The following is a 26,433-nucleotide window of genomic DNA, read 5'->3' on the forward strand; positions in this document are numbered from 1 at the left end:
CTAGATGCATTTTAATAGGAATTTCTTAAACTTTTGTACTTTGAAATGCTGATAAACTGCAGAGGTGTATCATATATTATCTAAAGATGAATTAATTGGTTTTGGATTTCCATTTCCTCAAAGCCCCACCAGGTTCAGATACGGTCCATTGCTAAAGGGTTAATTTTCAAACCAACGAGTCATGAGAGTGGCCAGTGATAAAGGAAGAGAAAAGGCAATGTAATTAGTAAAATTTTTTCCATGTGAATTATTTTTTTCTGTTTTTTTTTTTTTTTTCTTTCATTCCTGTCTGTTTTGGAAGGAATGACAATTGCCTAATTCAGTCTGGTTGGAGTAATTGGCAAGGGACTAGTAAAAAGTTTATGTACAGGATGGTGAGTTCTATAGCATGAAACTACCATCCTCCTCCCATGGTGAGCCTGCCACACATAAATAACAAACAGCACCTGCCAAAACAGCCCTCTGAGGTATTGAGTACTGACATACCTGAATGCTCTCTAGGTGTTACAACAGCTACATTCAATTGCTGTTCCATTGTGGTCATAATCAAATATGATACCCTGATTCCAAGGTGGATCTTGTACCATCGATTTGTAGTAAGCTATCACATTTCCCTGAAGAGTGTGTCATTTATATGGAAATTATAAGACAGCTGTGATTCTTTTAGGATCAGTGATGATGTGATTTATCAGGTACTATCTACAGACGATGTGCTTGTGCTTAGTCTGGGCTTGCACAGAGGCTAAAGTAGTCTGTTACCCTACAACTCATGTGGCATTTCTTCTTCCCCACTTCTCCCCAGGACTACTAACCTTTTCAGGCTGAAAGAACAGTACTATATTAGAACTACAGACAATATTTTACACACACACACACACACACTGGGTCTCTGCTGTACAAACCAAGTACAAGGTTAAAACTTAAGTCTTTAACCCTCAGTTAACTGTATTTCTGTGGTAATGAGCAATAAATTCTCTTCCCCTAGAGGATGAGTGCTTTGATCCTCCTGGCCTTGGGGAGAGCAGCAGTGTTAATTATGTTTTCTACAGTAGCCATTTTTGTTTGTGGCAGGATTTGAAATAAGAATAGAGATTATATAAGTATATAATAAAATTATCTTTCAAATTATTAAGGTGACTTTTTCAGATTTCCTGTTTTGTCCCACTATAGTATTCAAGACTTAAAGGCCATAATTTTATAGGGGCCTATATTTCCTATTATAATAAAGCTTGTGTCCTCATTTCTTTCCATACTTACACATATTTTCCATTATTATACATAATGGTGCCACATTTGAAATGCTCTATTTTTGTATATTACATATTGTACAATATAGCCCAAAGTGAGAGTTCAGTTGGTCTTTGAAAAAATCAGGAAAAAAGAATTTTAAAGAGGCTAAACTTTTCAATATATTAAAATGAGATATCCTTACACATTTAAGTAAAGGTATTCATTTGAATTTCAATAATTTACTTCATATTCTTTTATTTTTTTAGAAATGAGTATTTTTGTTTATGTTGGTATTCTTGAGAGAATACCATTGATCCCTATTTAATTACTATTGCATGATTAAAAATCAGTCCATTGACATCCAATGGAGATGGAAGGATTAACAATGTGCAATGTATTAACTTTCAACACTATCCTAACATATGCTTTCATTTTTAATAATTTTCTGTAATAGTATACAAGCATATTATAAAATAGACAATAAAAAATATTACTTACATCCTATGCTCAGACCACCATTTTTAGTATTAATATACAGACAGTGCCAAAAAAATACACACATTTTAAGAAAGGGAGAAACTGTACTGATTGTAATACTCAATATATACCGATAAAAGATGAATACAAGTCACGTTTGACTTCTGCAGTTACAAGAGATGCTCAAAGTGGTTACCATCAGCATCCAGACACTTCCGATTACAGGGAACTACTGCTTGAGCATAGATAACATCTCTTAAAATGAGTATACATTTTTTTGGCACCCCCAGTAGATTGTCAATTTTTAACAATGTGAGTAGTACATTGCTCTATTGTCAATGCGAAAAAAAAACATGGAAAAGGTTAAAATTTTATTCAACAACACTCCTCCACATGGGAAAATTCTTCCTGCTACCACAGACTATTATTACCCAACTGATAATATCCTTTCAGACCTTTATCCAGTCATTCACAGACAAAAATTGTGTGTTTTTTGGTGCATGTATGCATGTTTTATTAATGTTACGTTGTATGTATCATTCTGTAAATTGCCTTTCTTACTTGTCGGTATGCTTTAGAGATTTTTCTTATCTAGGACTCACCATTAATTAGTAGGGGAACCTTGGGAAGACAACTTAAGTTTTGTGCCTCAGTTTCCTCATATGCAAAATTAGAGTAACAAAAGGTCCTGCCTCACAGGGTTGTTGGAAGATGAAAAATAGGTTAACACATGTAGAACACTTAGAACAGAACTAACATGAGAATGAACTTTGTGTCAGTTGTTTGACTACTCTGTGTATATAGAAATCTACTTTAATCTTTTAATGTGATGCAAAACATTCCACAGAATTAGCAGACTATGTTTTGTTTAGTCATATCCATTGATTATTTTGAAGCAAGTTTTGGAATTACCCTCAGAGGCTCAAATGTACAAAGAAAGTTATATATATATATATATATATATATATATATATATATATATATATATATATATATATATATATATATATATTTGACCCGATCTATTTTGCCTACTAAAAATTAAACTTTCATCCAATCTAGTAAACTTTATCTTGAGTCCAGTGTTGCAATTCAAATACTCTCCTGAATAATTCTGTCCCTGCTTGATTGACCAACGTAGATACTCAGTTTTTCCAAGTTCCAAATAGTCACCCTATTCCTTGTCAAGATGGCACCTGGTTGTTTGGCTTACTGATTCAGTGGTGGAGAAGAAAAGGGTGCTCAGCTTGATGTAGGGTGCTCTGGATCCTTGCTGATAACTGCAGAGGGGCTGAGCTGGTTTGCTCTCTGGGCTGGTCCCTGCTGTGGTGTTATGTCTCATCTCTTTGGGGTTATACTGTGTTTAGCTCTTTGCCCCTTGTCTGAAATGATCTGCTTGCAGTGGTCTTTTCATCTCAACCCTAGGCCTTGTTATTTCTCTGGTACTTTCAAAACCTCTGTGTTGCCACAGCAAGAACTTGGTCGATTCTGGGTCTCCAGTTTTCCAGGTCTGGAATGCCATGATCTCTGTTTCAGGTTTATGTATGTGCTGGCCTGCCACTGTCATTTCCACTCTATGACTTCTTTACTTCCTTGAAGAATGGTCTGGGGTGAAGGGCCAGGTGTGGGAGTGGGAAAAAGGGATCCTGATCTGACCTCTTTGCTTCCCCGGTGTTTCATTCTTCTTCCCACCCCTTCTCAGCCTAGAAGTGGACTTTGGACTGTCTGCTTCATCTATGGCATTTCTTCCTTCTTTCTTCTGCTTCAGTGACCAGTGGTCATCAGAGAAAGGGTTGGCCTCTTTGTAATAGGAAAGAATGCTATGTAATCTGAGTTCTACAGGCCAGGTCTGATAAGTTAATAAGAGTTTAAAGATTTTCAAATATCTTTTCTCTTTGGACAAATCTTATTTTTAGGACTATTGTCTTACTGCAAAATACATTAAAATGCTGGAAGATAAACATTAACTTTCTCTTTGTATTCCTGCTGTAGTAATCTTAAACTATCCCAGAGCAAATGGGGTTTGTATGTAGTGAAGGTCAGCAAGAAGAATTTCAAAAGAGAAAAGAACACTAATACATTTAAACATTATTCCCACTGGTTCATTTCTGCTGCAATGACTATCTATTTTTTTTGCATGTTTTACTATTTCTCTAAGTTACATACTGCGAAATGTAATTGCCATAGGGTATGCACAATTTACATTATGCATTTTACTATATAATGACAAATTGTGTTACAGAGTGACTAGACCAATTTATACTCAAGCTGAGTGACTGAGAGTATCCTTTACTCATCAGTGCGAGATATTTTACATAACTTTTTCCACTTAAATTCTCTCAATAATCCTCCACAACAGGAATTTTTATTGCCATTTTATATATAAAGAGACTGAAGTTCAAAGAGTTAAAGAAACTTGCTCAAGGCCACACAGATAATAAGTGGCTAATTTGGGAATCCTTTCAAGCAAAACATATGAAGCGTACTATTTTATCCCTCTATTACCAGAAATCTGTGTCTATTTTGGGTTAATCTTTATAATATTCACTACTATTGTTTTCTTCATGTCCTTGTTAATAATCTAGGATAAAATACAAAATGCTATCACAAATAATGGACAAAAGATGCTATTTCATTAGTTAGCTCAGTTTAACACCGATTTACTGGTCAAGGGCAAATAGTTGACCTTACATTTTTTTGATTCAGAGTCATTAATTACACGGGCAAAGAACACAACTCAGTTGGATGAAGAGCTGGATCTGCAGGTAGCTTTAGCACTAGGAATTGTGAGGCCCGAGGCATAGCCCCAAAGACTATGATCATCGGGGTGCACTGTGTCCAGAGGGACACACACCTTCAGAGTCTAAATCACCTACTATTACACGTATCTTTATTGAGATGGACAGAAGCAAATTCCTCAGATCAGAAAACAGAGCTCTTCCAGCTGTGTCATGATATTTTAAAATCTCTCTTTTTGAGTCTCTTGCTTGGCCAATCAAACTGTCTTCGCAGAACAAATTGTTGGATAATGAAATGCATATACTGTAGCAGGAGAGTGCTGTCCTATTTACAGCACCCACTTCAGCCCGTGGCTCATCTCTGGCTGTTCCACTTCTATCTATAAGTTACAGCAATGGCCTCAGCAAGCAGTACACTCTGTACAGCAGCTGCAACTTGTTATCGGCTTTGTCCAGAATAACAAATAGAACAAACACATTTTGCAAGGGCTTTTGCCCCCCTTTTATGTAGAGAAGGAGGAATTAAGCAATCAGTGAAATGCTGATTGATCAGTTGTGCTGACTTAGAGAAGTCCAAGGCCACGTTAATACTATTAACCCCTGAAAAACAACAACAAGAACGTTCTTAGAATTTTATTTAAACCAATGTTTCTGAGAGGTGAAGTTTTAGATTTCCCCGAAGGGAAAATATTTGTGTTTCACTTAGTATAACTTATTCATCCAGATTGCTTCGTAATGTAATGATGGTTAATGAATTTTATAAAAAGAATTCATGTCATTTGGCAGATGTTGGTTGACCTCAGAGGACTGGAGTTGAGTGAACCAAATGGTATGATGCAAATCAATTTTAGTAAATCATCCCACTCTTATGCCACAACTTTGACTTAAGCCACCAACTCCTGTGGCCACACTTAGATCTCTCTTTACCAGAAATTCCACCACCTCCAAAATTCAAACATCTTGCTTCCCACGTACTCTTTGCCTTATTCTTTGACCTTATATACTCAAGTATTCCCATTGCTGACAGGTTTTTGAACATCTTTTCTTATCTAGCTTAGTCCAGGGTCTACCATTTTGACTATTTCTTTGCAGATACCCTCAACTTCCACAACCCTGTTTCTCTCTAACTGGCCTGGCAAAACCCAAACCTTTGGTGAGCAAGCCTCCATCTCTATGCCTGCACCCATTTGAACATGGCTGGAGAAAACCACATACATGGACACTCAGGTGTCACCCTTCATGACCAATTTCAAATGAGAATCTCATTCTACTGGATTTCCTGCTATGGTTCTTTAATGAAAGCGTGTCCTAATCTTCACAGGAATTAAAACCTTTCCATCTTCAGTTGAAAATCATACATCCTACTTCATTATAAAGTATGTGACCATATGGTCACAGTATGTGACCATACTGTCATCTTCACACTACCAAGTCAACAAACTTTCAGCTAGAGAAGGGATGTACGCCTACTGTTCTCCTGTCACAATGGTGGAAGTGTTTGCCCTCCTTTCAGAAGCCAATCCTTCTCCATGTCCTCTAGGTTCCATCTTTCCCCTCTTTCTCAAAGTCTTCACTTTGGGGCAATACTCTTTCTATCATGGAAATTCACCCTTTCCTTTCAGATAGAGCAGCCTCATCAATTTCAAATATGCAGTGGTCACTATTCATTTAAAAAACAACAACAACAACTGCAAATAAAACCTTTCCCTGCTTCACATTCCCATCCAATTTCTATCATTTTACTTAACTGCTTCCGCCCCACCACCATGTTGCCTCCACTTGTTTGCAACTCATTCACTCTTTAACCACTTCTGTCTGACTTCTCCCTCCATCACTTACATAAAATTAAATATGTGTTCTCAAGTAACTTCTAGTCTTGGCCTGATCCATAGGGGAGGGCTATGGAGCACAAATCACATGGCAGAGTTGTCCACATTTGGGGGAAAGGAGTTTGGTCTTTCATGACCCTGTGATGGAGCAAAGCAACACCCATCGACCAGGGCAGTTTTTGGAAAAAGTGTCAGGTGTGACTGATTAGTAGCCAATCCTCACAGTGGCTGGGAGGTGCGTATGCTTGTACAGTAAAGTGAAACTGGGCAGGGCACTGAAAAGGTCTACCATAGTTAGTTTCTTATATGAACGCACCTCACAGGCAATGCACTTTCTCTACAGCAATCGGATCAATGATTTGATAACATAAGTACAGTAATTTCACTTTCTATTCTATAGACTGAATGTTTATGTCCCCCCACAAATTCATGTGTTGAAACTCTCTCTCCAATGTGATGGTATTTGGAAATGTGCCCCTTAGGAGGTAATTAGCTCATGAGGGCGGAGCTTTCAGGATGGGATTAGTGCCCTTGTAAGAAGTGACAGGACATGAGACAGCTTAAGTCCTCTCTTTCTCTGCAATATGAAGAAACTAAGAGGAGGGTGGTCTCCAGAACCTGAACATGCTGGTACCCTGATTTTGGAATTTCCTGCCTCCAGAACTATGAGAAATAAATGTATTGTTTAAACCACTCAGTCCTTATTATTTATTTTAGGAGCCCAACCAGACTGATACCAACTTAAAACCCTTTGATGGCTTTCTATTGTACTGTGAATGACAAATCTGTATCATAACGTGTTCTAACTGCCCCGCTAGGATCTGGAGTCTGACTCTCATATCTCTCCCAGTCATACTTCTCCCTTGTTCACCATCCTCTTGTCCCACCAATCAGTTCCTAGGAGGTATTATTAATTCCCAACTCAAAGCCTTCATGGTGTTGCCTCTGGCTAGGATGCTCTTTCTCTCCACATTACCCATTTAATTAGTATGTATTATTCACATCTCAACTTAAATATCACTTCCTCAGAGGGACTGTCCCTAATCATCCAATCTAAAGTTTGTTCCCCACTATTATTTTCTTGCTAAATACCATGCTTTCCACCTCCTGCAGTGTTGTAATTATGCATTGTAATATAATTTGTAATCATATATGGTATAATCATATAAGCTGTCTTCATGCACTGAAAGTCTTGATTTATTCATATTTGTTAAACATCTCCTATGAGGTATCATGAGGTTTGGGAACATGTCAATTTGTTTCACCATTGCCTAATGGATATCTGGTTTGTAGAAGTTACTCAACCTATTGAATGAATAAGTAAATGAATGGATACATGATGAATAAATTAAACATACAAAATTGAGGGATCAGAAAGCACTCCCCCCCCCCCAAGTATCCCTTAACAATTCTGCTAAGGCTATCAATATAAAGCCATTTGAAATTTAATCAAATTTGTATCTTTTGGTGCTTTCTTCTGAGATCGCAGCACTTGATATATATTGTATTATCTCATTAACTCTTACATATCCCTGTCATTTATGTGGTATTGACTTGCCCAGTTTTTAGAGAAGCTGGGATATAAAAAGGATAATTGACTTGGCTAAGCATAGAACACATGTATGACAGAGGCAGGACTAGACTTTGCCTCTACTTTTTACTAGTATAGCATGTTGTACACTTGTTAGTAATTAAAGAGAATATATTAGGAATAATTCCACATCAATAGGTTTGAAAACTGGAAACTTCCTTCTGAAATGTATTATATGCTGTAAATATCCCTCCTCTGCACAGAACACAGTTGATGAGATACACCTTTATGCCAAGTACTTTTCTTTCATGATCATTAATCTTTGTCAATTTCCTTATGAGAAAGTGATGCAGACAAAGGTTAAATAACTCAGCCACTGTGAAAGAACGAATTCATGTCAACCCTCCATTTTGGGATTTTGAGTTGACTTCTATAAACTCACAGCTATGTTTTTCATCATAATTTGAAGCACAGTTTATACCTTTAATATTAAAAATCCTAGTTCTGTTGAGAGCTACGACTTAAACATATCAAAGGAAGATTAATAGGAACCATCGTGCTTTGAGTTCTAGCGAAACATTTCTATAACATTTTACTTAACTCTTTTTATACTGTTCATACATGTAAATGTTATGTAAGATATTTTTTAAGCAGAATTATTTTCAACTGGCTTTAATTAGAATTTCCCCATGCTTGTTTGAGTGTATAGATATTCCTTGAAACAAAAAATTACATCAGGCTTGAAATATAATTGCAAATAAAATTTGGAGAATAATTCTACCAGTTAATTAAAAGTGTGATGTGCCATTTTGAAGTGTAATACATTAAATGAGTAAAAGAATGGTTGTCATATTTCATCCTGAAATTTATTAAGATATTTAGAACATGTGTTTAGTGAGAAAATATGTTAACATAGAGATTTTTTTTTTATTGAATTGAAGTGTCTAGTACATTTTTTGCCCCATGCTAAGTCAGGTGACCTGACAAGGCTTCTAATCCTATTGGCATTGGAATGTTACCTGTCTACTGGACTTTGGATCCATGCTTTTTCTTTGGAGGAGATAAGGAAAAGTGCCTTAACTTAGGTCTAAAAGAAACACAGAGTTCAGTATCAAGGTAGTGGAGTAGTTACTTTCCCAGACATAACACAGGGTTTTCAAGCCTGAAGAAAAACAATTAATCTCCATAAAGAAGGACTTTGCTAATTTGGGCCTGGACATGGCAATGCTGTTTCCAGACATCCTGTGTATAAGCTTTAACAGTCAAAAGTTTATTTGCTTTGATTTTGATGTGGCTCATCTTTTCTTAGCTGCTCATATTCAAGATTTGGAAAAGAAGAAACAGTGGTGAGCTGAGTAATTCGTTGGATTCTGATGAGAAGTTCTTGAGAACTTTTATTATTCCTGAGTTTTAGACACTTATAACTTAATATAACTTTGGTATGAGCCTTTACTTTTCTCTCTACAATTTAGTAATTATATTTCAGTATTTCTATTCAGTGTGATAGTAGCTATAGATTTATAAGTTCATGGGTGCTTGGGGTTTTATTTATTTTAAGGCTTGCTGTTTTTTATATTGCCTTCTGTGTTTATAGCATTCATTATTAATCTAAACTCATTCTAAAAATACCTTTTATCATGAATTTCTCTATCTTTCATGTGTTTTTCAAAAAACATTTAAAAAAATTTAATGCGAGGTTTCATGGCTTATATCTTGTCTATATAGTGACACATGCAGTGGATATTTACAGTTTTACTCTAGTTAACATGATCAGTGTTGCTCCCTAGATCCTGTAGCCAAAATTGGTTGGTGAAAAAGTGTGATTCTTATTGAGAAGTGCCTCCTAAGGTGTGGGTCAACACCTTTGGGACATGAAAGCTATTTAATTTGTAAAGGACACTAACAGGTGATCACATTTCCTCCTGAGAAAGCTACGGGAGAGGAATATCGATTTGGCCTGTTATGGCTGGATCTTAGGGGTTTTGAGTTTCTTAAGCCTTCAGTAATTTTTGTTATTCTTTATTGTTTAATCTTGAGAGTACAAAATTTATATTATGTCTTTTGTAAGACTAAATTTGAAAGGCTTTTCGAGAGCAACTTTTTGGGGGACAAGTCTGTGTTTGAGTCTTATTTCTATTCTAGGATTTATCACAGTGCTTGTCACATAAAAGGCCTTCAATAAATTTTGAAAGAAAGAATTAGAGAATTAATGATCACTTATGGCCTATGAGAGGTCACAGTTGCTACTATTTCCAATTTGTTAATATAACACAGCGACAATGAAGAAACTGATTTAGGATCACACAACATGAATGAGGCATAAAAGAGCCCAAACTGTGGAAAACTGTATATGCTGTATTTTTAACTTTGCATGGTAGTCAATAGGTAGTATGGAGCTATTTAATGATTTTAATCAGTGAAGTAGCAATGTATGAAATAAGTGTATGTGAATAGCAACTTAATTGTCTGGTACAAACAAACTGTGCATAAAATTCAAAAGAAAGTATGATTTCACATACATAGCTTTGAAGGATTGATAGGATATAGACATACAGAAAAAATTAATCTGACAAATGTTTGGCCTCAAATTTCTTCATCAGGTAAAATATTGCATCATTTTATGTTGGCTAAATGATTCACAATCTGTTTTATTAATTATTCTACATAGGCTTTTTTTTTTTTTTAAATTCACTCATTTTATAAAGAGAAAACTTCAGTAGGCAGACATTGTGTGGTCTTTGACCCTGTTGGCAACGTGTCAAGCCATGTGAGATTCATTTACATATTTTAAATGTATTGTTTTATAGTCTCACATTCTTCCTTTGACTCCTCTCTTTTCTTGTACTCCTTCTATCGTGTTCTAAGTATTTTCTCCGGTGAAATTTGTGTGGTAGGATGCGGAAGAGAAGAGAAAAAAGTAGAGTGGAGAGTACTAAGATACCTTATTCTAGACAGTGGTAGTAGCTGTCAGGTGGTAAAAGAACACCCCTGTAGGACAGGACCCTCGGATTGAATGGTTTAGTCTCTGCCAGGAATCAGGCTTGACCTTCAATGTTATTTTTATTTTTTAGATTTGCATAGGTCTCTGCCTTGATTTCTTTCTGTTTTAAAAAAATTAGTTTCTGGTGTACAAAATAATGCAATAGTTAGACATTTCACCCCTCACAAAGTGGTAACCCCCTCCCCCAATCTATTGCCCCTCTGGCATCGTATGTATCTATTACAATTCCATTGACTCTGTTCCCTATGCTGTACTCCATAGCCCATGAGTATATATATAAAATTATAGTTGACATACAGTATTATTCAGCTTCAGCTTCAGGTGTACAATGTTGTAGTCAAGCATCTACACCGTCCATGAAGTGGTCTCCCTAATGAGACATGTGTCCATCTGACACCCTACAAAATCTTTATAACATGCCTTGATTTCTTATAGTGTCATTGTGAACTAGCTGTATGTCCTACCTTCAGTTCAAAAACCCTCTCAGCCTGTTACATTCCCTGCCCCATACCATTTATCTGCCTAGAAGCTGAGCCAGAGACTTCTTATAAACCCCAAGAAGTGAAAATGACAGTTTTAAAAAAATGATGGCTCTCAATGAACATATTTGCTGATTTTTTTTGGTCAGCTAGTATGATAAACAACTGTTATTTAAATATAAACATTATGTTAAAATAGCACTTCCTCTTTAGAAGACTGATTTTCATTGAAATTGATTCTGGCCTCACAACAGAGAGTTAGGTGCAATGACAATTTGCAAAAAAGGCAGACAATTCAGGACTTTAATTTAGGGTTATTAAAAATGCTTATTCTCAGAATTGAGTTCTGTTTTCTTAGTTTGCTGTGATATTTCAATTACTTTTATGTATCATCAAGATAAGAATTGGGATATCTTCACAATATTTCCTATTTTTCTTAGCCTGTGTATTAAAAATGAAAGTAAAATGAGAGCTGTATAGTCTAGTGTATGGCAATTCTTTTTCTATCCATTAGTTCATAGAATGAGCATTAGATTATTTCTGATTTGCATGTTGATGAAGAAATTAATCTATACTTTTAAAAAAAGATTTTTACTAAAATATAGCTAACATACAATATTATATTAGTTTCAGGTATACGCAATAGTTATTCAACATTTATATACCTAAAGAAGTGATCACCATGATAAGTCCAGCAACCATCTGACATAGTACCACGCTATCACAATATTATTGACTATATACCCAGTGCTGTACATTACTTCCCCATGATTTATTTGTTCCATACCTGGGAATTCGAACATCTTATTCTCCTTCATCTTTCCCCCCCTTTTTAATTTTTCAATTAAAATTGACATTCAATATTATTTTATATTAATTTTAGGTGTACAGCATAGTGGTCAGACATTTATATAATTTATGAAGTGATTCTCGTGACTAGTACCCACCCGACATTATACATAGTTATTACCATATTATTGATTATATTCCCTATACTTTACATCCCCATGACTATTTTGTAACTACCAATTTGTACTTCCCCATTTTCACCAACTCTCAAGTCCCCACCCATCTGCCAATCATCGAAATATTCTTTGTACCTATGAGTTTGTTTCTGTTTTGTTAGCTTGTTTATTTTGTTCTTTAGATTCCACATATAAGCAAAATCATTTTGCACCTGTCTCTCTCTGTCTGACACTCCAGTTAGCACAGTACCCTCCAGATCCATCCATGTCTCTGCAGATGGCAAGAACCCATTCCCTTCCACGGCCAAGCCATATACACACACACACACATATATATATATAACCTCCTTTTTATCCATGCATCCATTGACAGACCCAGGCTACCTCTATCTCTTGGCCATTGTAAAAAATGATGCAATGAACATATGGATGCACATGTTCCCTTGAAGTAGCAAGTAGCATTTTGGGTTTCTTCAGATAAATACCCATAAGTGGGATTACTGGGTGCTTCTTTGTCTCTTATTATAATCTTTCTTTTAAAGTTTATTTTTTTCTGGTCTAAGTATTGCTACCCCAGCGTTTTTGTTTGTTTGTTTCCATTTTCATGAAATATCATTTTCCCATCCTTTTACTTTCAGTCTGTGTGTATCTTTCCATGTAATGTGAGTCTCTTGGAGGAGCATATGTAAGGGTCTTGTTTTATTATCCATTCAGCCTCCCTGTCTTTAGATGGGAGAATTTAATCTATTTACATTTAATGTAATTGTTGATTGATATGTAGTTTTGTTATTCATATTTTTTATCTTGTTTTCCATCTTAAAGAAGTCCCTCTGAGATTCCTTGTAATACTGGTTTGGTGGTGATGAACTCCTTTAGCTTTTTCTTGTCTGGGAAGCTCTTTTTCTGTCATTCAAGTCTAAATGATAGCTTTGCTGGGTAGTGTAATGTTGGTTGCAGGTTCTTGCTTTTCATCATGTTGAATATTTTTTGCCAAATTCTGCTGGCCTGCAAAGTTTCTGTTGAGAAATCAACTGATAATCTTATGGGTGCTCCCTTGTTGGTAAAAACTGCTTTTCTCTTGCTGCTTTTAAGATTCTCTCTTTGTCTTTAACTTTTGGTATTTTAATTGTGATGTCTCTTGGTGTGGGCCTCTTTGTTTTCATCTTGTTTGGAACTCTCTGCACTTGTATATTTATTTCCTTTGCCAGGTTAGTAAAGTTTTCCATTATTATTTTTTCAAATATGTTTTTAATTCCTTGCTCTCTCTCTTCTCTGTCTGGTACCCGAATGATGTGAATGTTGGTTTGCTTAATGTTGTCCCAGACGCCCCTTAAACGATCCTCATTTTTTTGGATTCTTTCTTCTTTTTTCTCTTCTGATTGGGTGTTTTCTGTTATCTTATTTTCCACATCACTGATTCAATCCTCTGCTTCATCTAACCTACTGTTGATTTCCTATAAAGTATTCTTCACTTCAGTATTGCATTCTTTATTTGTGACTGGTTCTTTTTTATGTTTTCTATCTTCATTTTTATGTTTCCTATCTTTTTGTTGAAGTTCTCCTTGAGATTATTGAGCATCCTTATAGCCAGTGTTTGAAACTCTGCATCTGGTAGATAGCTTATCTCCATTTTGTTTAGTTCTTTTTCTGGATCTTTGTTTTGTTCTTTTATTTGGGACATATTTTTTTGTCTCCCTATTTTGGCTGCCTCCTTGTGTTTGTTTCTATGTATTAGGTTGGTCTGCTACTGTGTTTCCATGAAAATAAGACCTAGCCGGACAATCAGCTCTAATGAGTCTTTTGGAGCAAAAATTAATATAAGACCCAGTCTTATTTTACTATAATATAAAACCCGGTCTTTATAATATCATATCATATCATATCATATCATATCATATCATATCATATCAATATCAGGTCTTATATTAACTTTTGTTTCAAAAGACACATTAGAGCTGATAGTCCGACTAGGTCTTATTTTCAGGGAAACACGGTATGTCTCCCAGTCTTAGTAGAGTGGTCTTATGTGGTAAGTGTGCTATGGGGCTCAGTGGTGCTGTCTCCCTGGTAAGTGAGGTGTGCACTCTGGGTATTGTGTGGGTTGTGTGTGCCCTTCTGTTGTAGTTGAGCCTTGGTTGGTGTTTGGGTATCAACAGGAGGGCTTATCTCTTGGGCTCACTGGTTTTGAGGACTGTTTGTGAGTACAGTGGATGAGCTGTTGTGCAGGGGGTGACCCTACAGGGCAGAATTCACCTTAGCAGGGCTCTAGTGCCTGCCCAGTGTTTCCTTTGGGCATGTCATTTCCAGAGGTGGCTGCATGATGCTCTGGCTGAGTTTAAAGCTCAGCATTGTGTGTGCCAGCATTGGGGCCTCCTGGGAGGGGACCCGCCAAGGACCAGGTTCAGCTGCAGCCTGTGCCCTGCCCAGTCACAAAGCAATCCATAGATGGCTGCCACTGGTGCTGTGCTTGGAGGTGCCTTGGGAGGCCAACCTGTGAACTGAGGCCACCTGTCACTAGTGCTGGGCTTAGGGCTGCTCAACCAGAGATACAAGACATTCCAAAGCCAGATACTGCTTGTTTGTGTTTCGTGAACCTTTGAGAAATTTTAGGAAAGTCTTCAATATGAGCCAAGGCCAGCTGTTTACACAGAAATGTCACTGGAAGTGCCTTGTGTGGGCCCAAAAGTTGGGTGGGGTGGGGTCTCAGAGAATCAGGGTGAACAGACCATGTTAACCAGGTTGATGGAAGCTCAGATATGGTCGCTGCCTGCATCTGCATGTTGGGAGGTGGGGTTAACAAAGAAATAATGGCCTGCCAGCTCCTCAGTCCTGGAGAAAGCTGCCCCTCCAGTCCTCACTCTGAAGGCAGACAATTCAATTCCTCCTCCAGGCCCGCATATGTCCCTGGTGCTTTCAGACCTGCTGCACCAGTACTGGAGCTCAGAGTGGTTTCATCAGTGAGTAAGTCCATGTGCAGGCCCTTTAAAAGGAACTCCTGGGACTCCAGCCTCTCACCCAGCCACAGTCTCTGCTGGTTTTCACAGCCAGAAGTTAGGGAGACTTCGTTTCCCATCATTGAAACCCTGGCCTGGAGATCCTGGTATGTGGATGAAACCCTTTGCTCCTCTGGGGGGGGGGGGGACCTCCACAGCCCAGTTATCCCTCCTGATTTTTAACGATCATACACAGGTATAGGACCGGCCTATTCCACGTCTCTGCCCCTCCTACCAGTCTCGAGGTGGCTTTTATACGTTCTTAGTTGTAGGGCTTCAGTTCAGCTAGACTTCAGATGATTCTCAATGATGAGTCTTCTGTAGTTTAATTACAATTTTTATATGGTCATGAGAGGTGGTAAGCACTGCGTTTATCTGTTCCACCATCTTGACTGGATATAATCTGTACTCTTGAAAGGCCTTTAATTGAAAGTTTCAGTAACTCCCATCAGTAACTTTCCATTAAAAGTTTCAGTAACTTCCATCAGGTTTTAAGTATTTAAAATATATAAATAAAAAGTAAGAAAAGTATATTGTAATAAAAGACCTATGTTTTATTTAAACACTTATTACACAATCAATTTTTCTAGAGGATGTGCAATTCTATCTATTTGAGAATTTGTGGAAGTAGATATATTTTTGAGAAATTTCTTAGTTTGTGTTGGGAGAAGTGATATTTTATATCTAACCTATTGTCCCTGAAAACCCTGTCGCTTTCTTTGTTTTGTTATAATGGAAAATATTGATTAATTATTCAAGTACTAATTCATCCTGTTAATGGTAGAAAAATGACATTTATGAATCAGTGGTTTTATGAGTCTTGGTCTTCAATGATTTTATGAATTCAGTCACCATTTTTAGTACAAATATTATTCTAACCTGATAAAACTTTCTTTTTCCAAGTTTCATATCAGTGTACCATCCAAAGTAACATTGTAATAATACTTCTCTTATATTAATCTTTGTTTCTTTCATTTGTGTTACTTTTTTACAATATGTCTAATCATTCTTTTTGTAAGAGTTTTATTATTACTATTTGACCTTAACTTTTAACTCCAGTCAATTAACTTTTAAAAACAAATTTTTGAAAACTCGACCCAGTTTTCTCTAATGCTTAATACTTTGCTTTTTCTATTCACAGAGTTCTCCAGAATATTCTATGGAAATAATTAATTTCCTAAACCAGGTTCAATAAGCAAACAATATTACATATTTTCTTCTTCTTATGAGTTGAGGATGATCTTAATGAGGTCAAGTATAATTTAGCAACAAATGACATTAAATGAACAATATCAGAATAAAACATTTAATTCTTCAGCACCCAAGTGGATGTCAGGAGTTGAAATCCAAGTCAACACTTTTGACTGTTTTTAGAAGTTCGTAAAATTCAAGGACCAGGGTGTTGGCTTCTTTTTCTTTTTTCTCGTCTTCTCCCTCTCTATCTCTGTCTCCTTTTTGTTTTTCCTTCCCCCCCGCCCCCAGAGCATTAATTTGCTCCAAAAAATTTTAACCTTAATAAAATTTAAAAAGTTACCTTGCCTTTCAATGACTCAACTCAAAAATCTCCAAATCTGGAAGATAAAACTTTACTGTTTGTGAGAGTAGTGGTTTGATTGCTAGGAGGGTGGAATACATGTTTCTACACCATGTTCCCCTGAAAATAGAAGGCCATAGAAGAAATCAGATTTAATATAACAAATGCACCATTAAAAAGAGGTAGAATAGGAATGTGCGTGGGTGACCTATTTTTAATTAAAAAAAAAGTCTTCTACGTCATTCCAATGTAACCTGTTGCCCTTTACTTCACGACGTCGGTAACTTCAAGACACATTGCACAAGTTGCTTCTCTGTGATCCTCAAATATGTTTAATTTAATGAGGGTCCAATACTCTTCTAGCACATGACCTAGATTACCATAGATAACCCCTCCTCATGGCCAGAATTGCTCTTTAGAGCCTTGCAAAATCATTTGTGTTATCTCTCTACAAAAGCTAAAAAAACAGCCCATCAAAGCTATTTGTTTTCTTCAGCACATTAGAAGATTTTTTTTTTTTGCAGTGATAATCATTCAGCAAAAAAGGCTGATGATGAATTAAATGTTTAAAACTTTTCCTTAGAAATATTTTACTATTTAGAATGACAGGGGCCTAATGATTTAGTTATTCCATTTTATGAAGCTTCAGTTGTGGGCATTTTTAGGCCAAATTTTAATGCTTAGGTCAACATTAAATTGTAGAGTTTGATTTCTTTTAATTGTTAGTTTCTTTAACTAACTGTTCCGTCATTTAAAAATTGTTTTTATTTGAAGTGTAGTAATTTTTCAGAACTTATGTTTCTACACGTATTTTACTAAAGGCTTTAGATTAGTATTAAATAACTCAAGAATAATGAGATAACTTTGCCTCATTTAAATATGTTTCTTATATCAATAAAACAAAGGAATTAGAAAAGATGATTTTAAAGATTCCTTTCAGTTATGTGAAGCTACATTTTTTAATTTTCTCTGTTTATATGATGAAAATTTAAGCAATACATTAAAACAGTTTTTCAATTTCCTACAAACCATCTTTCACCAGAAAACAACCATTTCCTGATACACAATGCCTGATGTATAGAAAATACTCAATAAATACTCTCTGAATTGGTTATTTATTTTTTTCAGTAATTGTAGACTTTATGAGCAATCACAATAATCCAATGACATTCATTTATACAGATTCTGGAATAAATGATAGTATGTAAAATAGAAAAATATAAAATATCCTTTGCTATATTTAGGTAAGTCCAATTGAATCAGTTAGCCGGCTGAAGTGTGGCTCCCAAGCCAATTAGTTCTACTAGGTAGATTAGTATAAAAAAATCTATAGTTTTATTTCTTTATTATTTTTCATTTCTTATATTATCTTGCCTTTCAATATAATAATAAACCAGGGAAGTTGTATATTCTTTCTTCTCTCTCATTATTTAATTTTTATTGGTTACATTTTACTCATTTCCAGGTAATATATTTCTTAGCATTGCTACCTGTACAATTATATATTCTTCCTATCAAATTGGATGTTAACCAGCCTTTGACATGCTGGAAAGAGGATGGATGTTGGCTAAGAGTTGAGTTTTGATCTTGGCTTTGCAACTTATTCGTTGTGTGATCTTGATCTGAAACTCACCATTTTTATCTGTGAAATAGGGATAGTATTAGCTATGTGCAGTTCAGGGATTCCTTTTAAGATTAGCAAATACGTCACGCCAATTGCCTAGCTCAGCAGCTGGCAGTCTGTAGGTGATCAACAAATGTCAAGTACCTCAGTTTTCAGGAGGGATCATATTTATCATCACTGAAAACTTTAAAACTGATTAACTTTAAATACCTATTTGCACTAACTGGCATTAGAGCAAGTGGTATACACCCCCCCACCCCCAAACATATATATGCTAATATGTTGTAATTATAAATTTCAACCTTTTAGCTTCTATTGTAGGATTTTTCTTATTTATTAACCAAGAATTTTCTTGTTGTTTTTGCACTTTCAGGAAGATTGAAAGATTTGTTAGGAATCCTACAGGACATGATTTTAAATTTAATAGTCTTCTCATGGTCAAATTGTTATTAATATTTAACTTTATAGTAAACTTTGAGTTTCTTTTTCTTAAATTTCACTCTAAATTCTGCTTTCCATGGATGGCTTTAACTTACTATGAGTAACTTTGGGCAGCTTGTTACACTTTAGGACTGCTACATGTGAGTTTTGGCTTATTTCCGTTATATTCAGACCTCCACAACTTATATTTGCAGCTTATTTTTCTTTCTCTTTTTGGACTAACTTACACTTGACCTCAGTTTGCTTGTACTTTACTCTGTTTGTTTTTGAGTATGTCTTCAGTTTGCCAATGCCACTGTGAATTCTGAATCAACTTTCTAACTCATTGTCCACCTTGTTCTCATCCTACAAATACATAACAAGTTTGGTTTACTCACTGGCTAATTCACTGTGTCCTCTTACTTTTATACACATTCTCCAGCAAACACGTATGTTCCTATAATGGCCCAGAATAGATACTCAATGCTCTTGAATTAAGGTAGATTGCATCTCACATTTCTACTTTGTCCAAGAATGTTTCTTTTCTGAAGGCAGAATTAGTATGAAAAGATTTGTTCTTTATAAATACATGCTGCTTGTACCAGATAACCTGTTCTCTTTAAGGTGTTTCCAAATGGGTTCTTATTAATGATAGCTTTTAAAAATTATCTAAGGATATAAATCATATGTGCCTTGGATTTTAATGTGGGAAACCATTTTTACAAAGTCTGTTTCCCAGCTTCATTTTTTACCTTCCTTTGTATCACTTCAACCTTTTGGTATGTTATCAAATGTTAGATTGACAAGGACATTCATGAAAATTGTTTCCTCACTTTCTGTCCCTCAAAGTGCCAGCTGGATCTTAATAAATGTGTCTAACTTCGTTGGATTTCCAAAGACTTCTTGTTATTTAAAAACTCCACCATCTAAGAACCTATCTGCCTATTGTTATTATTGATAAATCTTCTCCCTGGCCAAATTTCATTTGAGGAATCATTCTACCAGTTTGTCTTAGGTTTTGTGATGGGACACAGCATATGCCTTTCATGTGGGTACAAATCCACACGTCTTTCCTTCAAAGAGTAGCCTTTTCTTTTGTCCATATCCTTCACCTGTGAGTGTTCCTTGGTGTATTAGACTAATAAAAATCAGAATTGAACCATACTAATCACTTTCACCTTTCATATTCTATTTTCATGCATCTCTGCTTAAATACAAAATAGAACTTTCATTTTTGGAGGTTTGCTTCATCTTCTTTTACTCTGAATTTATTTGCTCTCCAGACATTCCTTGCTTCTTGCTTTAAATTTATCTCTTCAAAATAGCCTTTCATTGAATTCTTAATTGACTCTTCTCTTTTTATATTCCTAAACATCGTTATTTGCTCTTACGTTCATCTGACATAGTTTTACCTGTTTCTGCTTAAATAAACATCATCGATCAGGCAGGAATTCAGTACACAGGAATTCATTCATTCCTTCAATCATTTTTGCAGAAACACCTCTTGCCTGTTTGCTATATTAAAGACTTTTCAATAGATGCAACTCTTTCTTAGAGTTTTCTCTGATTCATTACCTAGCAAGACACATTTCAAGAGGGGAGTTGGCAGTTTCTGTACCTTTCTAAAAGGAATGATTAACATCACTATTTTCTCTTTATTCCCAAACCTGAAGCCTTTATTCTCCAGGATAAGCTGGTCTTATTTTCCCCAATTGGTATCAGGCTTCTCTGTGCTTATGTCAATGGATTGCCTAAATGAAGAGGATACTTGAAATTAGTACAAATACCTGCTGTCAGTCAGGTTGCTTTATGGTTCCTTTTAAGAGGTTTTTTTGACTGTTAATATAAATAGATTCATGGGAACAAAAAGATGTACAAACAAGAAGAAATAGTACTAATTAAAAGCATATGGAAGAAAGTATTTTACTTCATGAGCAATTTAAATGGAAACTACCATTTTCTGTGCTCAAATAAGCAAGGGCTGAATTCATATATAATATTTTGCTTTTTTGAGGGAGTGACTTTTAGGATTAGAGAACCCTTAATGACCTGAAATTTGAAATGACGTTTCAAATACAGATTCCCCCAACCCCTTGTTTGTTTGTGGGTGCATACCTGTCACCCTGCATAGGTGAGGGGAGGGCCATGTAAACGTGATCAGAGAAAAAAATAATCATCCCAACCTGGAAAACACTTTCTTTTAAAATGATTTTTAAAAATGTCTTTTCATAAAAGTGACATATTTCCACTAAATTTTTTATATCTGACTTTAATGTTCTCTACCAATCAACTCTTATCACTTCACCCCTTTGGTCTATCTTAATGTAAACTCCCTCATTAATGTAATAATTTTTTCCAATTTGTTTGTAGATTTCAATCTATCTTGAACACTAAAGGTTAAAACTACTCATCATTTTATTGATTGGCCTGTCCAATCCCCAACATGATTTATAAAATCATGATGGCTGAATTTTCTAGGTCTCTAATTCAGAATGTTTAACCAAATTTTCCAAATCTTCTGTCCCTTCCCCTTTCATTCTGGTGACTAGAAATATGGACTGTAGCCTATATCCAGGACCTCTTACTGACAAAAATGAAAGCCCACTACAAGTCTCAGGCCTACATTTTTCTTTAGGTTCTAGAGTCATGGAATTCTATACTAAAGTTGCTGACAACTCTCTTGAAAACCATGTTTAGTTCATCATGTTTTTTGGTCGATTGATATAAATGGTTATGAAACTACCTACTAATGTATTTTCCTTGTTCAAGCTCTGAACTCCTCAGTACCAAAACTATCATATTTAATTAAAGCGCAGGGACTAGAGGGAGGAAATATACTACAGTGTTCACTGCATTGGTACCTCTGGGGAATGGGACTATGACTGATTAAAATTTATTTTGCATATTAAAATTTTTCCATGGTATGTATGTGTCATTTTTCTAACTAGGGAAAGACAAGCCTCAGTATTTTATATATGAATATAGGCAAGGGATAAGAGCAAGGCTTGGCCTAGATTTGGACTAAGCTGTTAAGTACTGTTTCTAAGTCCTTAATTACCTAAGTTGGGAGTTTTCCTTCTGATAACTTCATACTCCTCCAATTCATTTTTCGTCATCTTTCTTTCACACAAATTCCACCTTTGTTTAAAACACTTCCATGACTACCATGAACTCTATGGATTAACACCAATAATTTTAAGGCACACAAAGTCTTCCATGTTATGATTCCTCATGTGTCACTTCTGCACCTAGACTTTATTGGACTGTTTCAGGTTTTTTTTTGTTTTTTTTTTTTAATGTGCCATACGATTTCATGTGTCTGTACTGTTGTTCATGTCATCCCTTCTGGTTTCTTTCATCTCAATCTACTTGGTATATTCTTATGCATCCTTCAAGATAACATGGTTCAACACAATCCCACACTTAAATTTTACTGCACATGCACAAGGGAGTTGAGTCATTTATTTTTTCCATTGTATTTGGATACACTACCATAATGTTATTTATTTTATTAGTTACTTATACACACCAGGTTAGACTATTTTTTTTTTTTTTCAGTTTTCTATGACCAGGAGCCATGTAGCAGTTTGGCCTCAGAAAATGTTTATACATGAATACAGCAAGTAAGACAGAAGATTGAACTTTAACTTTGTTCTTCTTGTTTATTTTTTAACCATTCTCATCTCCTGACGCTCAATTCTAGCGCTCATCCCATCAGTGACGTTTACAATCTCTATGTCATTCTATGTCACCGTTTCTGTTTTGGGAGGCCTTAGGAGGGAGCCTTTGTTTCTTGGCCTCCTTTACAAGGATATCAAAGGAAAATGCAGCAGTATTTCCTGGTCTACATAGACACATGACTTAAGTGAGAGCTTCCATCAGCCAATGAGGCCCTTTGCCTAATTAACTACAGGACTGAAGGGCTCAAATGATCAATTTCACCTGAGACTAAAACACAAACCCTCAAGTTTTGAGAATTTTTATATAGCATTTTAATAACTTACAAATTATTGACTTAGGGATAGTAGTTATATTAAAATTAATGTTTGACATTGTTTCATATGTGCTTCAATTGTTTTACTTCATAGTACTGATTGCATTAAAAGTGGGAACCCAGAACAGTGAAATAGAAAGGATATAATAGGCTATTTTATTAACTCAAAACAACACAAAACAAAAACAATATTGATTGGTTTACTCTATATTTGTGGAGAAAAGTTTATTCTGATGTCCTTTTTACTATATGTGATTTCCACTGTCTTTTCCCAAGCAAAAAATGGCACATCCTCTGGTTTCTTTGGGAACCCAAATCTCTTTTGAGGCAAATTAGGCATTACATCTAATACAAGTAAAAGCCTTTGATCTTTACCATTATTACTAGAAAGTTGCTACTCTTCAGGGTAAGTGAAATTCCTAAGGTTGTCCACGGTGTCTAGGTCATTCTATTCAGCTGCATAAGCAATTCCTTTGATGGATGACTGGTTTTCTCCAACACTAGCATTATTTCAGCAGGAGAAGGTAGTGTTTGATGTGTTGCAATATGTATTACATGTCCATAGAACATCTCTGGACGTTACCTCAGGAGGAGGGGTTAAGAGAAGGAGGAGCTGTGCTGAAGCCATTTAATGCCAGAATGAATGGAAAGTCAAAGATCACTGTGCCGTCAGCCTCAAACACCTGACTGCACTCCCCTCTCCCCAGCTTTCTTTCACATTAATTAAAAAATATTATATCAAAATTCTCCTAAAGTATATGTAATTTAATTTTAGTCACAAATCAACATCTTCAAAATGACGAGGATTTTGACAGCTTGCAAAGTGGCGAAGGCCTTGAAGACTGGTTTTGGCTTTACCAATGTGACTGCACACCATCAATGGAAATTTTCAAGACCTGGCATCAGGCTCCTTTCTGTCAAGGTAATGTTCCCATATTTATTGTTTCTGATCAAATTGTATGGGGTATAGTTTAGTGTGAAGCACATACAGTTTTGAATACAGTTCTGAAATGTTAATTTATTAATATTGACTACACAACCTACTGATTTGTCTGATGCTCATTTTTATCTGCTCTGACTAAAAATATAGTAATTTTCACCCAACATAAAAGAATGGTCACAATTCCTGTTAGAATGCAAAATGTAAGTGTTCTGTTTAGAAAACAAAACACTTAGGAAACAAAACAAAACTGTAAGATCTCTGTTTGGGCCCAGACACTATTGTTTATTATTTGGATTGAAACATGGAGTTGCTTATAAGTTCATGGGCCACATTGTAGTAGGTAGTGTGTTAAATCCCTATTCTGTATTGACTCACTCTAAAGTTTTCTCTTTGGAAATGTTATATTTTGAGAGAAAAAAATTGAAGGTCAGTATCAATATAATTTTCCTATTTGCAGATCATCATGTAGACATTGATTTTTCCTTTTCTCTCTTAGCCCTTCTTTAGAAGGCCAAATTTATGATTTTTATTTTGCAGGTTAAGACACTGAGACAATTAGCAGCTGATAATTCTGTCCCTCTGTGTGTATCTATAACTGAGGAGCAGGTCCAGGAAGGGAACATTCAGTGATCTTCCTCTGCCCCATCATAGAATTATGAATTTCCAGTAGGAACTTCTGTTCCTTCCTATAGCTTCTGTCTTCCTATAGAAGACATTTGTTACCAGAGAAGATTGAAATTACTCCATGGGAAATCTGTCAATAAAAATCACCTTTAGTGAATGTAAAGTTTAAATAATCACAGTAGTTCTTTAGTAGTAAGAGCTGTAAAAAGTGAAGTAGAAAAAAGACATAGAACAACCTCTATTTGTTGATATAAAAATAGGTTCTAATAGTTTTGAGTGTTCTGTGTATACTTTGTAGGCTCACTGAGTTGCCTGAAAATCCTCCAAATGCTTCTACAAATTCTACTGCTTAGGTTGCTCCAGTCACAATTCAATATGGTTTTAACCCTTCGTGATATCTGCAGAGCTGAGCAATGCCCATATATTCTCATGATCTCCACTGATAAGGATGGAAAAAGAATAGGAGAGAGAGAGAGAGAGAGAGAGAGAGAGAGAGAGAGAGAGAGAGAGATAACTCAAGATCAAGATCTCCAGAGAAAGTATAAAAAAACTATCATTTTAAATTAAGAAACCCAGAAAACAACAGCTTTTTGGATTTGGTTTAATTATAACAAGAGAGCAGAAAGGATATATGTTCTAAACCATCACTAAAGATACAGTGATTAGATACAAACTATGAGAGTGATTATCTTGTTTCAGTTTAATGTTGATAATATCTCAAAAGTACTTATGTATAGCTTCAGAGAGAATAAATTGTAATGAAAAATATCACCTAGAGTAAGATGTGTCTTCTGAGATTTCAAAGTTGTGTCTCTTGAAGTATCTTTTTCCCCCCTCACAAAAATAGGTAGGTAGGAACAGGTGTATCTTCAACAAGCATCAGAAACAGAGAAATTGAGTGACTACTTAAAATGGTGGAGATGTGGCTGAGATAAGAAGCCAGTTCTCCAAGATCATAATAAGTGCTTTATACAACTACAACAAAACTGTTTAATTATGTGGATGGACTACTGTGAAAGTAGTTCTTCTAGCTCATGATGGCTGATCCGTTTTAAGGTTCTGCCAAAGTTCATGGGTAAGAATGACAAATTTGTAGGAGAAAAAAGCCATCATTTCATGGTGTTAAAGCTATTACTCACACTCAACCATTTCTAGCCAGAGTTTTGAAGGAAATAGAAGTTCTTGAACTTCACGATAGTAAATTAAAATCCTATACAGCAGCCCAAGGGGACCTGTGTTATTTACTTCTTTTGAAACAGTCTTCTACCGACTTTTCTTCCTGCCTTTACTTTTAAAACTCAATTCTCTTAGAAAAATATATCCTAATTTACTCTTTTTAGATGGGCACCATATTTTAAAGCTAGTTAAAATCATTAGGATAATGGTTAGTGAAGGGTAATGAGGATAGTCACTAAAACTTAGTAGTATTACAGCTAGTTATAGATAGTAAATGGATTGCAGAAGATAAGCTGTGATCAAGTCTGTAAGTACTGTTCTGTAAACCGGTTGCCTTTTGAATGTCGTTAAAGGTCACTTTTCCTCTCCCTTTAGTGACAAACAGAAACAGTAGGTTTGATGACAGCAGTGACACATTTGTATGTGGCCCTTCCTTGCATGTTTGTTTGTAGCTAATATTTATAGAGTGTATCTTACCAACAGACACAGTTATATTTCACTTATAGGGAAGAGGAAAGAATTTCAAGGTGCTCTACATTTTAAAGAAGTTAGACATCAGTCGTATACATGATCAAGCAGTATAAAATATGAAAGTTTTAGAGACCATAACCTTTTTCTATTAGTATTGAAAATGTTCAGGGCTCATTATTACATTCACCCAGTTGTAACTGTGTAGTAGAAAGCACACTGGATAGGAAAAGAAAGATCTGGATTCTAATCCCACTTAATGTATTTATTAATGTTCTGAATTTGGTCAAGTCACATATTCTCTCTACATCTACACTTTGTCACCTGTAGTGGGAAAATGATTCTTGTTTTACTCAAAGAACTGAGTGATCATCACACATGGCCTATGCTTAAAAATCTGTAGAATT

At 35.6% G+C, this 26,433-nt stretch overlaps 1 protein-coding gene across 1 annotated transcript in view; it reads left to right on the top strand.

The window, feature by feature from the left end:
- The first annotated feature begins 23,474 nt into the window (after positions 1 to 23,474).
- The window catches only part of CPS1 (carbamoyl-phosphate synthase 1), a 117,847-nt gene continuing 114,888 nt past the window's right edge, over positions 23,475 to 26,433 (top strand). Inside the window, exon 1 of the mRNA XM_019727014.3 lies at positions 23,475 to 23,737. Coding sequence (XP_019582573.2) covers positions 23,612 to 23,737 — 126 coding nt within the window. The 5' untranslated portion in view covers positions 23,475 to 23,611. The remainder of the gene's footprint in view (positions 23,738 to 26,433) is intronic.

The sequence above is a fragment of the Rhinolophus sinicus genome, chromosome 17 (assembly GCF_057876585.1).
Source record: "Rhinolophus sinicus isolate RSI-liver-muscle chromosome 17, RSI-T2T, whole genome shotgun sequence".
NCBI classification, from domain to species: Eukaryota; Metazoa; Chordata; class Mammalia; order Chiroptera; family Rhinolophidae; genus Rhinolophus; species Rhinolophus sinicus.